Source organism: Mus musculus, chromosome 10 (genome assembly GCF_000001635.26).
Source record: "Mus musculus strain C57BL/6J chromosome 10, GRCm38.p6 C57BL/6J".
NCBI lineage: Eukaryota > Metazoa > Chordata > Mammalia > Rodentia > Muridae > Mus > Mus musculus.
In genome coordinates, this window is record NC_000076.6 from 5,593,033 (window position 1) to 5,607,339 (window position 14,307).

Here is a 14,307-nt window from a genome sequence, read left to right on the forward strand (position 1 = left end):
TCTACCCTGTCATGACCAAGGTAGGAAGGGCATTCACTATAATTTTCCCAAGCCACAGGATCACAGCATCCCTGGCCAAGCACTAAACTAAACATCCCTGGCCAAGCACTAAAACACTGCTGTAATCTCACATTCCCATTCCCCCCACTTGTGCACATAGAAATGATCTTGATTTCCCACATTTGAGTCCCAAAGAAAAAGGTAACAAAATACCAAAAAAAAACACATTTAAATATGTATGAATAAATGGAATGGATACACATTTCAAAATTAATACACCAGATACAGGGAGATATTACCTAGGAATTTTATTGTCTGTAATTTATAAACAAAAAATATTAGGTAAAGAGTGAAACTGAATATGGGCTTCTGAAAATCCCTCTCTGACTGCATGACATGGTTTTCAACATCAGAACACCATCTATAGCAGAACAGCATTGCACTCAGGTGAAGCTAAGTGCAGCAGCCAGGGTCTTGCTTTCTGCCTCTGCATGTAGATAGAGAACCCAGACTTAAGAAAATGCCCCTTGTCCCCAGACAGCTTTGGATGTGGCTGGAAAGAGGGCACTTAGCAACGAGGGAGGAAATGACGGGAAGGAAATAGTTTTGTGTCTGAGAGCCATGTGGAATTCCAAGATAAGAAAAACAGTTGCTAATTCGAGTATAAAAGCAGGAAACATGATACACTTACTTCCTTTTATGTAAACACAAGTATACGTGGGGTTGCGTGAAAATTATTTTTCTCTTGCTCAACCACAAAGGCATAGAATCAAACTGCTGGTTGTGGACACACTGGCTTCTTTTTCTTGTGGACATTATGGCTAATAACACCACGAGCTTAGGGAGTCCTTGGCCAGAAAACTTTTGGGGTAAGCAACCTTTGCCTTCACTGCTTTTAACTTAAGATGCACAGAAATTCTCTGCATGATTTATTACAACACTGGGAATCTCTAAGACAGTTTGCTTGCCATAACTATCTGGTGATGGTTTTTATGAATTTACTTCAAGAAATATACTGATAAAATGTCATCAGGATAAGCTACAGAAACATTAAAGACTAATCAGGCATATACAGCTTGGCTGGCATTTGCAAAACTGTTTAGAAAATGAGATTTTCTTTAAAGTGAAAATTTAAAAAAACAAATACGAAGTAGACATCATTGTTAAAAGAATATAACATGTGGGTTTTGTTGGAATGTTACATTTTATTTATCTGAAGGTGATGGTGTTAAAGACAAGTTCTACTGCTCCTTTCTCTTGGCATGTAGATATAGTTCGGTGAAAACCAAGAGGGTGCAACTGTATTGCTAAATATTTTATTTCATGAAGCCAAGGTATTCTGCAGAGGGTTTTGAAGTCTGTGTTTTTGTCAATGTTATTCTTTTTTAATTTTCAATGTGATTTTAAGCAACAAACCTATTGGTGGATGGCTTTAGAGTGTGTTGACACAGACAATGTGGAATTAAAATGAAATTATGGATCTATAAGAGAGGAAGCAGAAATAGCATATACTATTGCAATGCAAGCCTGTTCCAAAAAGAAGAGAAACAACACCTAAGCTTGCTTTGGCTGAGGCTACTCAGCTCGAGGTCTCAGAGCAGGGAGGGAGGCGCTGAGGTCAAAATCAGCATCCACTCCAGACCAGATTTAGGAGGCAGGCGCTGGGATGTGCAAAGAGATTGCCATGTCTCTGCGGTTTGAAGAAATGTATAAGTAAGGGGAACGGTTTAAGTTAGAACCAGAAGGAACTTGAAAGGAAAACTGGAGTTTACTAAGAGATCTATACCCCATATTATGTGAAGGGTGGATAAATTTGTAATCTCAGAAAACTGTATCAGGCTCCCTGCTGTGCCTAGAAGCAGGGCTCTGGAAACCATCTAGTAAATACTGAGCAGTTATGGCAACCTGGCCCTGGCGATCTATTACCACAGGTATTTGCATGAAGAGAATTAACTAGTTCATTGATTTTTTTTATTAATTAATGTGCTTTCTTCAAGCTTTAAGAGATTTAGCATAATAAGCTTAGTGAAAAAATATGCTATTTCTGTCTCAAATAAGTCTCCAGCCAAGAGAAAGGTAACTTTGAATTCTGAATGGGTCAATGGTGTATTTGTGAAAGTATCATTTGCTGTCCCCATTTCTATTAAATGAGGACAACAACTAGGGAGCACCTAAGGAAACTGATCATCACAAAACAATCGTCAATTGTTCCAAAGCAAGTCCATCCCAAGAGAGAAACTAACACAGAAAAGCCAGCTCTGACTTTTCAAACCATTCAAGTTAATCTCCAGGTTCATATAGGAAAAATAACTCATTGTTCACTGGTTGGAGCACAGATGACTCTCATTAAAAGAAATCTTACTCTCTGAGTTCATTCCTTCATCCTAGCATTTAGATGCCTTAATAAGGAAATCCACCTGTGCTTAAGAAGGAATTCAAGCTTCCTGGGTGAGAGATACGCGCTGCTTCTCCTTCCTCTCGGCATGAAGACTTGGTTAGGAGAAAACCAGAGCAGAAACAGTGAACCAAAAATGTTTGATGTTTTGTGTGAGACAGGTCAAAGATGGCATTGTCATTTCTGGGGTAAAATTATGAAGCATAAATTGTAATTATAACTTTAGTGTATGAAATATAAATGTTTTCTGACATAAATGTCAGTCATTTTATTTCCATTCTGTTTTGCATCAAAGCTTTATCTGTCTTGATCGCTCTAAAATGTTACTTTAGAAATCTCTGGCGCACAGTGCGATGGCATCTGCTTCCAAAAGGACTCTTTTTGTGTTGCTCTTTGAATTAAGAGAATTAAACCAAAACAAAACACACATGGCGTAGACCATAAGGACTCATAGGAACTTCTCAAGCTTAACATATTGATATGCATAAAAAATTCAAAATATAACTTTATGGTTTACTTTAGGAATGCAAAAAAATAATAAGAAATGATACTCAGTTGCCACAAAGGATGATAGCCTGAATTTTTTCGAAGCAATCATTCAGTCAGACCTACTAAACACTGTGCAAGCATTAAAGCCATCAATGCTAGCCAGTAGCAGCAGTGGCCTGAGAGCACAATGCAGATAATGTCACCTTGCTCCTCCAGTTCTCTGTAATGCATGTTTCTTCTTTGAAAACTATCCCAGAAAGGCAGCAGGAAACAGAGACCCTCAAAGTTTTATGGAACTCACATGTTTTCTTGGTCCTTGCAAATCCATACAAGACACTTCTGTTTCTCTGCTATCCTATTGCTGTCTTGTTATTGTTGCTGTTTTTCTAACAGTGCTGCTAGCACTGGCAAAAACTGGGGTATTTCGTGATGTATGGGCTTGCATTGGTTCATCTAATTGATCTCCCCCTCCCTGAAAATATTATTTCTCTTTAGAAAGGACTGCATTCTGGGAGATGATTATGTGTTTCTCCATATGTGACTAGAAGCCTATAAATAAATCAATAAGTGGTATCAATAACTCCTCCTTTGTCTTATAATATCATTATATTACACAAAGTTACCAAGAAGGAGAATATGCCATAGAAGTTAAAATATGATAAAATGGTCCCTGAATCCTTTTTAGAAAAAAATGGGTTATTCCTTATTCCTAAGAAACCCAATAGCCTCCAAATAAAACGGCCTTCTCCTAACGACACTCTGCTCATTCACTTCTGACTATTAACAGCCTTCTTTGCTTCATTCGTTTATGCTGAAGCTGTGGCTGACCTTATCAGGCATCGTATAAGGTAATGGGTGTGAGACATTGTCTGAGAGGTAGGGCACTCGGGAAAACTGTTATCAGCCACGAGGGCATGTGTGCAAAGACTCAAACAGCTAACCAGAACATCTGAATATGAAAATTACAGGAGCAGACTTGGGAAGTCAGAATGGAGGCAGATTTCTTTAATATTCTGATTAGCAATGTAGAATTTTGGGGTAATATGACAGACTCTTTTGTCCTGCAGAGACTCCAAGCTGCTCACCCCCTGCCTTCTTTGGGTTTCTTCCTAAAGCTGGAAATGGCCTGTGAGGTCTGAGGATAACCTCAGGTACAATGGAGAGTGGATCAAGAGGTTTTTTTGTTTGTTTGTTTTGTTTTGTTTTGTTTTGTTTTCGAGACAGGGTTTCTCTGTATAGCCCTGGCTGTCCTGGAACTCACTCTGTTTTCCCATAATACTGGAACTTCAGGAGCCTAGCCATGGTTCCGCCCTTCTGGTATCCAGGGCTTCTCGTGGGGGCTTGTTATCCTCTCAACATGCTATTAACCAGGGGTCTAGGAGTGGATGCTGTCTTCTTGGATTCCCTGAGGCACAAGTAAGAATGGAGGGATGGAAGGGTGGATAGAAGGATGGCCTCATTCCTCGGAGCCTTCATTGCTTATATACTGTAAAGCTGTCATCTTTCTCTCTCCAAAACGTCTCTTTACACTGCTCAGGAAAAACCAGACAGGTTCTACCTTCTCCTTCCTGCTACTGTTAGTACAAAAACCCTATAGTGTTGAGTTTTTCAGGCTTCCTGAGTTTTGAAGCTGAAACAGATAAAGAAACAAACAACAAACAGCATTGTGGTTATAAATCACCCTTGTTATTGCAGTGCAGCGCTGGCTTTCAAAATGACGCTACAGTCTTTGTGTTTAATGATTCATTTGGTGATTTAGGAGCAGAACAACTATCACTGCACATCCTTGGCTATTTATTGCCTTACCCTGCTCTGAGGTAGCTGAAGGCACAGAGGGTGACAGACTGATTTGTTTGAGAGCCAGGTGGTATACTTAGCAAAGATTCCCTCAACCTATAACAAATGCTATATCTCAACCTATAGCAAAGATTGTGCCCTAGCTTGTAGGAAAAAATATGGCTTTTAGGGGTTTAGCAAGCAGATGAGATAAGATGTGCGGAGGGTGTTTAGGTGGTGGTAGAGCAGGCATGGTTGTGCATGGGTCTCCATAATGTTCACTCCAAATAGCAAGCAAACACTGCCCATCTCTTCAGCTGTGTATAAAGAAAACTTCTTCTACAAGTATGCACTGTTGCATATGAATAGACTGCTAATTATTTCCATATGCCTATTACTTAGGGTCTTTGGAGAACAAGTGTTGACAAACATAGATCCTTAAAAACACCTGCATCTACAGTCCATCCCTCACTGGGCATCACCAAGCTGAGGCTAGCATTGAGGTAGTGCTCGCAAAAGTGTATGTGCCTCTTAGTGAATACCTATTCTCCAGACTTCTGCAATGAAACGTGATAATTGCCTCTTCTTGTTATAGCTAAGTTAGATTTGGGTATCAATGTCATGCAAGCCTTTTAAGACAAGTCGAAAGTATTCACTACTCTTTGACTATCTGAAATTGTTTGCAGAGAACTTGGGTTGGGTAATTTTTATTATTTAAGAAAATTCACTAGTGGTGGCATTACGTATGACATAGATGATACTTTTAGCTGGAAGTTTTAAAATAACACGTTTATAATTTAAAATTATTTTAATTATGGTGTATGTGTAGGTAGCTTCTCACATAAGTGAAGGTGCTCACAGTGGCCAGAGGTGTTGGATCCATCCAGAGCCAAAGCTACTGGTGGTTGTGAGTTGTTGGTCCACGGGTGCTGGAAACCACATTTGTGTCCTCTGCAAGGACAGCCAACACTCTAACCACTGAGCTGTCCCTCCAGCTCCACATTCATTGTTTAAACCTTAGAGGGTCACTCAGATTTTTCAACGGACTCCTTTCTTAGTTATGAAAGTTTGTGTTTTCCAAGAATTTGCCATGTGAATTATATTTCCAAACATATCAGGTAAAAATCACTTATACTATGTTGACATATCTTCTCAATATTTTATTATAAAAATGTTCACTGGACAAAAACATTTGAAAAATTCTGCAGCAAAGATTGATCTGTTTTGGGCGTGGCTTGTTTTAGTTTCCATAGTGTCTTTCAGATTTATCTATACTGTTTTAAGTTACAGGATTTCCTTTTCGGATTGATTTTAGGTTCAGAACTAATATTCCATTATTATTGAATATTCATACATAGACACCTATTAGCCATATGCCACTAAGTTATGTGGTTCGTTTTGAGAGTTTCATTGTTTGGGGTTTTTGTTGTGCAAACATTGGACTGTACACATATAAACCAAAATGGATTTGACAGTGAGAGGTGATAGGGCCATTTGTAACCTCTGTCATGCTGGATGGTGGTGGTGTATGCCTTTAATCCCAGCACTCAGGAGACAGAGGCAGGTGGATCTCTGAGTTTGAGGCTAGCCTGCTCTACAGAGTTCCAGGATAGTCAAAGCTATCCTGACAGAAACCCTGTCTCAAAAATAAAATTATAATATATAATATAATAATAAAAAGCAAGCAAGCACTGTTATAAAGGCAGCCTGTCACTCACCAAACTCTCATGATGTTACTCAGGACTCCATAGGCTCCATCTCTTCAACTTACTCATCAAGTTGGTTCCACTTGCTGATTTGGAATTGTGATCATGAACCACTGGATAAAACCACTTCCAAATCTTCCAAGCCCGTGTTTATTTGCTCACTACTCTTCTCACTGTAGCAGCTGTAACACTATTTAAAAAAAACAACAAACATGTAGGTACCTACACACACATTTTTGAAAGAACAGATTAGAAGCTGAGATGAGGCCCTGATCAGATAACAGGAGAGAGGCATCAAATGTCGAGCTCAGCTCTCTGCCGCAAGGGCTTTCGGGTAGGAGACTTTTGTGCAGTTTTAGGAGTTTGCTTTGACTCTGCATGAGGGTGGGTGTGTGGACACGCGTGTGATGTGATTGAACTCAACTACTTGATTCCAAAAGGAGGGCATCTATGGATGCTGCTGCAAAGGGAAGGAGCATAAACCATGAAGTCCGCTACAAAAGTTGCGACGTCCTGATGCGCGTGATGGCGTGCACGTGAGGCCACAGAATAGACCAGAGAAGGCTGAATCTCGTTTTGTTCTTGACCTCAAAAGAATGTTCCAGCAGATGTGTCAAACCTAGACTGTATTTGTGCTTTGCGTTGTCAGTCAATCGCAATCGTTCACATTTCTGTGCCCTAAATTCTATTCACCCAAAGGTCTTCCCATCACAACATTTCTACCGCGGAACCCATCCTCATCTGCACTTTAGGAAGAAGAGAACTCATGATCTCTTTTGGGGCGGAAGTGAACTTATGATTCCTGCAACTTCAGGCCTTTGAATGTATTAGTCAGTGAAGATCACTGATGAAAATCACTAACAATTCAACAATCGCCCACTAGATGGCGACCTCTACTAATTGTTCACACCATTTATAGCTTAGAGGCTGTGTTTTTGCTTACTGAAATTTTAAGACCTTCCTGTTGGAAGGCACAGTACTGATGATTGTTATGGGCACACAGCAGGGCAGACACCTCGAGTGTGTTATACAGCTGTCAGTAGGAGCTGGAACTCCCCGAGGGCTTAGATGCCAGCCACTTACTGGCTATGTAGGCACGTCTATAAAAAAACCTATTTGTTTAGCTATGTTTGATTTATATGCCATGTCTCAGCAACATATTCAAAAGGAGAATTGTATTCCATTACTTATTTTCTAGGTAACTTAGACTTTGGATGTTGGTCAGTCTTCTACTGATATTTAAATTATATAATTTTACTTGTTCCTCTTGGCTTTCTCTTTTTTTTTTGTAATGGAAAATGCCCCTTTTCAGGGCTATCATTGCCAAGACATTGCAGAATTTCTAAAACATTATATTGAGAATTTTAGATTTGGGGGCATTGATAAAGTTAATTTTGAATCATTTTATACAAAAGTAAGATGAATTTTTAGGTTAAATTATATTTATTTGATTTTTAAAAATAATATCTGGCTCTATGAAACCTCTAAGAAATGAACTTTAACGCCAGGACTTCTTCTTTTTTTTTAATTAGGTATTTTCCTTATTTACATTTCCAATGCTATCCAAAAAGTCCCCAATACACTCCCCCACTCCCCTACCCACCCACTCCCACTTTTTGGCCCTGGCATTCCCCTGTACTGGGGCATATAAAGTTTGCACAACCAATGGGCCTCTCTTTCCAGTGATGGCCGACTAGGCCATCTTTTGATACATATGCAGCTAGAGTCAAGAGCTCTGGGGTAGTGGTTAGTTCATAATGTTGTTCCACCTATAGGGTTGCAGATCCCTTTAGCTCCTTGGGTTCTTTCTCTAGCTCCTCCATTGGGAGCCCTGTGATCCATCCAATAGCTGACTGTGAGCATCCACTTCTGTGTTTGCTAGGCCCCGAATGCCAGGACTTCTTCTTTTTGTGAGGAAGATTTTGGAACAAGAATACTGGGTTCACCATGGAAGGAGTTACAGAGACAAAGTTTGGAGCTGAGACAAAAGGATGGACCATCTAGAGACTGCCATATCCAGGGATCCATCCCATAATTAGCCTCCAAACGATGACACCATTGCATACACTAGCAAGCGTTTGCTGAAAGGACACTGATATAGCTGTCTCTTGTGAGACTATGCTGGGGCCTAGCAAACACAGAAGTGGATGCTCACAGTCAGCTATTGGATGGATCACAGGGCCCCCAATGTTGGAGCTAGAGAACGTATCCAAGGAGCTAAAGAGATCTGCAACCCTGTAGGTGCAACAACATTATGAACTAACCAGTACCCTGGAGCTCTTGACTCTAGCTGCATATTTATCAAAAGATGGCCTAGTAGGCCATCACTGGAAAGAGAGGCCTATCGGACACACAAACTTTATATGCCCCAGTATAGGGGAACGCCAGGGCCAAAAAGTGGGAATGGGTGGGTAGGGGGGTGGGGGGGCGGTATGGGGGACTTTTGGGATAGCATTCTAAATGTAATTGAGGAAAATACGTAATAAAAAAATATATATAAAAAAAAAAGAGTACTGGGTTCAGTAGCTTTGTCCTAAGTTATGTTAGAATTTTAAAGCATTCTCATAGAGGACTTAGTTTTTTGGTTTAGGGTGAAGTGTTTTAGAAAGTTTTAAAAAATATTTACTTAATTATTTATGTAATATATATGAGTACAGTGTAGCTGTCTTCAGACACAGAAGAAAAGGCCATCAGATCCCATTACAGATGGTTGTGAGCCCCCATGTGGTTGCTGGGAATTGAACTCAGGACCTTCAGAAGAGCTGTCAGTGCTCTTAACTGCTGAGCCACCTCTCCAGCTCCTTAGAAAGTTTTGATGTGATCATATGTGAAGATAAACCCAGTAACAACGAAGACAGCATTGCCACAGGACATCCGTATGGCCACGAGAAATGAAGGAATACTACAACATATATCCTAAAGTTAGGGAGTAGTAATTGTACTTATTAACATTTATTTGTTTTGTGTCTGCATTAGAGATATTCTAACTCGCCTCCTTTAAGAAATGAAATCGGTAAGATTCAACAAATTTACCAATATTTATTCAACAAGGAAGGGGTAAGGCTGGATTTGTGATTGTTTTTTTACCATCTTAAAATAGAATTGCTTAGAAGAACCATCAGATAATTAGCTGACCGTTTACGGTTGGCAATTCAGCATCGGGTCAGCAGGATGGGTTTTCTGCTGGTCTGTGGGTTGCCCCACAGGCAGGTAGGGTTTGCCAGCACCTGAATGACCTAGAGCAATTCACTCCTGTCAATCAAGGATAGCAGAGTCACAGGGATAAGGAACAGGAGAACTCCAGATCTTTCACTGGCCGCCACACTTGCTTGGCTCTATACCATGCCCACCCGGTGAAAACTGAAAGTAAGTCTCTTGCCGGGCAGTGGTGGCATACAACTTTAATCCCAGCACTTGGGAGACAGAGGCAGGTGGATTTCTGAGATCGAGGCCAGCCTGGCCTAGTATTCAGAGAAACCCTGTCTCGAAAACAAACAAACAAACAAACAAACAAAAATACAAAAAGCAATTTAGACCTGAACTTAGAAAGCTTGCATCCCACTGGGTGGTCAAGTGAGTCACACTGAAAGCCCAGAGAGTAGGGGAATAGACTCTACCTGCTAATGGGATTAAAAGCTAATTATCTGTACCCATGACCCCAATATCATAAGCTTCGTAAGCCTATTTCCAGTATTTGACTCTTTGCCTGCAGAATCCTTTTATAGGCAATTAAATATACACCTTGCCTTTTTACTTAAGAGTCACTCATTTTTGCATGAGAAAGATAGGACTCAGAATAGTTCTCTAAAACTGAGTTCCCCCGGCCAAGGAAATTTATGTCTCACTGTAAGGAAAATTACCTGTGAAAGTACAGAGGATTGGAGAGAATGGTAGGCTTTGAGACAGAGAACAAATAGCACAATTTGGAGTTGGCTCATGCAAAATGAGGAGTGTGAAAGGGGCTTCAAATACCCAGAGAGTTTTTTCATGCAAAGTAGAGGCTCAGGTACTCTGTCCCACTCCTTGAGAATATGCTTCCAACTTGGGGGGCAGCCAAGCAGCCCCTCCACTGAGCGGAGGGGAAGATATGTACATATATGACTTGTCTGCAGAAGGAATTCAGAACAAATCCAGGCTCTGTGAAGTGGAGCATGCTGGTGTGCAATGGAAAGTCTGTGGCGATTCGTGAGGTGGAGTTTCACTCTCACAGCACAGACAGTGAGAGACAAGAGCTGGCGCTCGAGGCGTGTGCGCATGGGTTATGTCATTATAGCGTCAGGAATCTGAGAGTCTGGGTGTTCAGGAAATATGACCATAAATCAGTCAGCCCTGCAGATGGTTCTATCACCCACACTTCCTACCTTAGATAGCGTTCAGGAAGTGGGGTTCCACAATGGCTGCAGGTGAGAGAAGTCAGTGTGACACGGCAGAGATGGTGGAAACACAGGCTCAGCGTTGCAATGACCAAGGGGAGCTTTAGCTGCAGTCATAGTTCAAAAGGAAATGAGCTGTGGACATTTGCAGTTCTGTAAGAAAAACTGATATGCTAAAGTCCAGCTCCCGTGAGACCTTTTTAATTTCTAAACGTGGTAAAGAAACACAAGCGACCCATGCTTCTTTGTAGCTTTCTGTTTGAGTAAATGGAAGTCTGGTCATTCTCTATTAATTCGAAGTATGTCAAAATTCAGCATCATTCCACGAATTAGAGTTCATATCTCTACCCTGTGATTTTTAACTGAATGTCTTTGAAATCAGGGCTATCGTTTACTGGCTGATTCTTTGTTTCAGAGGACCTTATAATGTCCTTCACCGTATCCGTGGCGATTGGGCTTGCAATCGGAGGATTTCTCTGGGCGCTGTTCGTTTTTCTGTCTCGAAGAAGAAGAGCCAGTGCACCCATTTCGCAGTGGAGTCCCACCAGGAGACCCAGGTCTTCCTACAACCACGGCCTCAACAGGACTGGGTTCTACCGCCACAGTGGCTATGAACGGCGAAGCAACCTCAGCCTGGCCAGCCTCACTTTCCAGAGACAAGCTTCCATGGAGCTGGTCAACTCCTTCCCAAGGAAATCAAGCTTTAGGGCTTCGACTTTCCATCCCTTCCTGCAATGCCCACCACTTCCGGTGGAAACGGAGAGTCAGCTGATGACCCTGTCTGCCTCCACCACCCCTTCCACCCTCAGCACCGCACACAGCCCGAGCCGGCCAGACTTCCGCTGGTCCAGCAACAGCTTGCGGATGGGCCTTTCCACACCGCCCCCACCTGCCTATGAATCCATCATAAAGGCATTTCCCGATTCCTGAGTCTGAGATTTCGTTGTTTTTAATACTTTAAAAAAAAAAGTCTCTTTTAGAAAGAAAATGATATATAGGGTAAGCGGAATTTGGGAGCCACGGCCCCAGTAAGTAATTTTCCAAGTTGATAGGCTCGTGAAAGCTGAACATTACCGATAAGGCACAGGTTCCTTTTGAACATGTTTTTCTCACTTAGGTCTCACAAAAGTATGATTTTTCTCAAAAGTCCTGTATTTATGTATTTTTTGGATTCAGTGTGAGGCATTGAATTAAAGATACCGATTAAAGATTCTACCCTACAAATCATGTGTATTTGTATATTTTAGGTTAAAAAGACTTTATATGTTTCATTCACTTTCCCATGAAACTGCTGACAGACAGAAGTCACTAAAATAAGGAATTTTAATGTTACTTTTTGAGTAACGACTGAGTTACCAGCATTCTTGATTCTTAGCGCTTTCGTGGTGCGTGTTTATGAGATATTAGAACAGCGGAGGCTCTAAAAGCCCAGGATTCTACTCAGTTATGAATGAAAATCAAACGAAGATCCAAGCTGTACTGATGTCAGAGGGATGGTTCCATTTTGACAGTGACTTTGGTTTTTTCCTCCGTATAGATTCATCGTGTAGTTCTTCCCAATAACAATTACCCATATCATTGATGTAAAACCCTTGGACTTAGGGGGCATGAGGATTTAATATGCCTGCGGGGTAACGATGTTACCACAGCAATGGCAGCTTCAACTTACTTGTTCTAAGCACAGGGTTTTTTTTATTTAGCATCAAAGGACATTTTTACTTTCTTGGATTTAGAGCCAACAACTAGGAACGTACTTATGTAGGACAGAGGTTAGCAACCTGTGGGTCATGACCCCTTTGGGGATCAAACTACGCTTTCACAGGGGTCACCAAGGACCATTGGAAAACACAGATTATTTTAACGTTATAAAATTCACATCAGGAGCAAAATCACAGATATGAACTTAATAAAAATAATGTTATGGTTGGAGGTCACCACAACATGAGCAACTGCATTAAAGGATCGCAGCATCACGAAGGTGGAGAAGCCCTGCTCTATGGGAAATGTCCCTGGTATCTCTGTGGTCAACTAAGAGTGGTTCTACAAAGATAGTCCTCAGTGAAAACAGGCTATCTCCTCCTGGGTCATCTCAGGTCTCAGGCACCAGTCCATGGGTGGTGTTCTGTGAACCCCATCTCTAATGCCTTTAAAAGGCTAAAGGGGGCTGAAAGGTCCCTGTATCAGGTGGTTAACCAAGGAATCCACATCAACAGGTGGGGCCATCTTTAATGTGGGCACCAGAGACTCGGAGCGGTCCTTTTGCTTCAAAGACAGGAGTTCACTGGGGGATTCAGAAAGCTTGCCGTTTATGTTGGTCGCATCAAACAGCTTGTGGGATTGTTTCCTCTTCTGTACATGTTTTCCCCTTTGGTGATACCCAGTGGTCCCAGCTAATGGTGTCTGAGCATAGTCAAGAATACAACTCCTTTCACATAAAGATCCCCTACAGCATTTCTTTATTAGTTTCATCAGATTTGTTCTATGCATTATTCTTCAAGAGAAATTAGTTTTCAAAATGCCCACCAAAATACCTAGTAATTAAATAAACAAGAGACAAAGGAAGGAAAAAAATATAAAGCAAACTAAGAAGCTGTGGGGAGAGCTGCTGCTTCAGTAAGAAAATGTAGAAACTGGAATATGAGCCCAGTAAGAGTCCCTGAGAGAGCTTCAGCTTATAACAAGGCTAATTTTAGGTTGTACGTCATTCTCGATGTTTAACATGAGAAGCAAGGAAGGCATGATTTTTATCAGTGATTTATATTGGGAATGAAAACCGTTCCTGCCTCCTCCCAAGGGAAGGAAGTGAGAGCAGTGGTCCTCTGGTTCATTTAGCTGTTTGGCAGAATTCTTACACTATCCTCAGCCTCAGTTATGAAATGACCAAGAAAAGTATCTCATAAATATTGTATATTACGTGAAATGTGAAGTTAAAACTGAAGCTAAGAGTGTTTGTGGTTGTAATTGTTTTTTTTTTGAAATGTTTTTTTTATTATGAAATAAAACGGATGTTAATTTCAATTCACAGCTTTTTTTCTTGACTAAGGAAAACACTTCCAATCAAGAAGTAAGGAATTTGTAAAATTAAAATGTAAAATAGAAAAATACATGATTTTTGAGACAGAGTCTCGCTGTTACCATTGACTGACCTGGAACTTGCTGTGTAGACCAGACTAGCCTGGAACTCACAGGGATCAACTTGCCTCTGCCTCCTGTGTGCTGGGATTAAAGCCTTGTACGACCATACTTGCCTTTAAAATAGCTAATGAAGAAATAATGTGGAGTGTTAGTTGGCCTTGGCATAGTGGTACTTGCTTGGCTTGTAACTCCAGAACCCAGAAGGCTAAGGAAAGGAATTTCATCATGAATTGGAATCTAGCCTGGATTATACACAATATATACTAAACAGCACAATAACTGCCACTGAATAAAAATATCTGGTAGTCCAGTGTTAGTAAACAAGGGTGCCAAGTTATTTTCCCCATGAAAATATCTGGCAGAGACATGGTAATGGAGAAAGGAAGAAAGGAAGGAAGGAAGGGAAAGAGAGAAAGAGAGGGGGGAAGAAAGA

At 40.9% G+C, this 14,307-nt stretch overlaps 1 protein-coding gene across 1 annotated transcript; it reads left to right on the forward strand.

The window, feature by feature from the left end:
- Nucleotides 1-695: 695 nt before the first annotated feature.
- Myct1 (myc target 1) lies at nt 696-13,757 on the forward strand. The gene is made up of 2 exons (NM_026793.2): nt 696-869; nt 11,155-13,757. The coding sequence occupies exons 1-2, from the start codon at nt 818-820 to the stop codon at nt 11,667-11,669; spliced, it is 567 nt and encodes a 188-aa protein (NP_081069.1). The 5' UTR covers nt 696-817; the 3' UTR covers nt 11,670-13,757.
- The last annotated feature ends 550 nt before the right edge of the window (nt 13,758-14,307 follow it).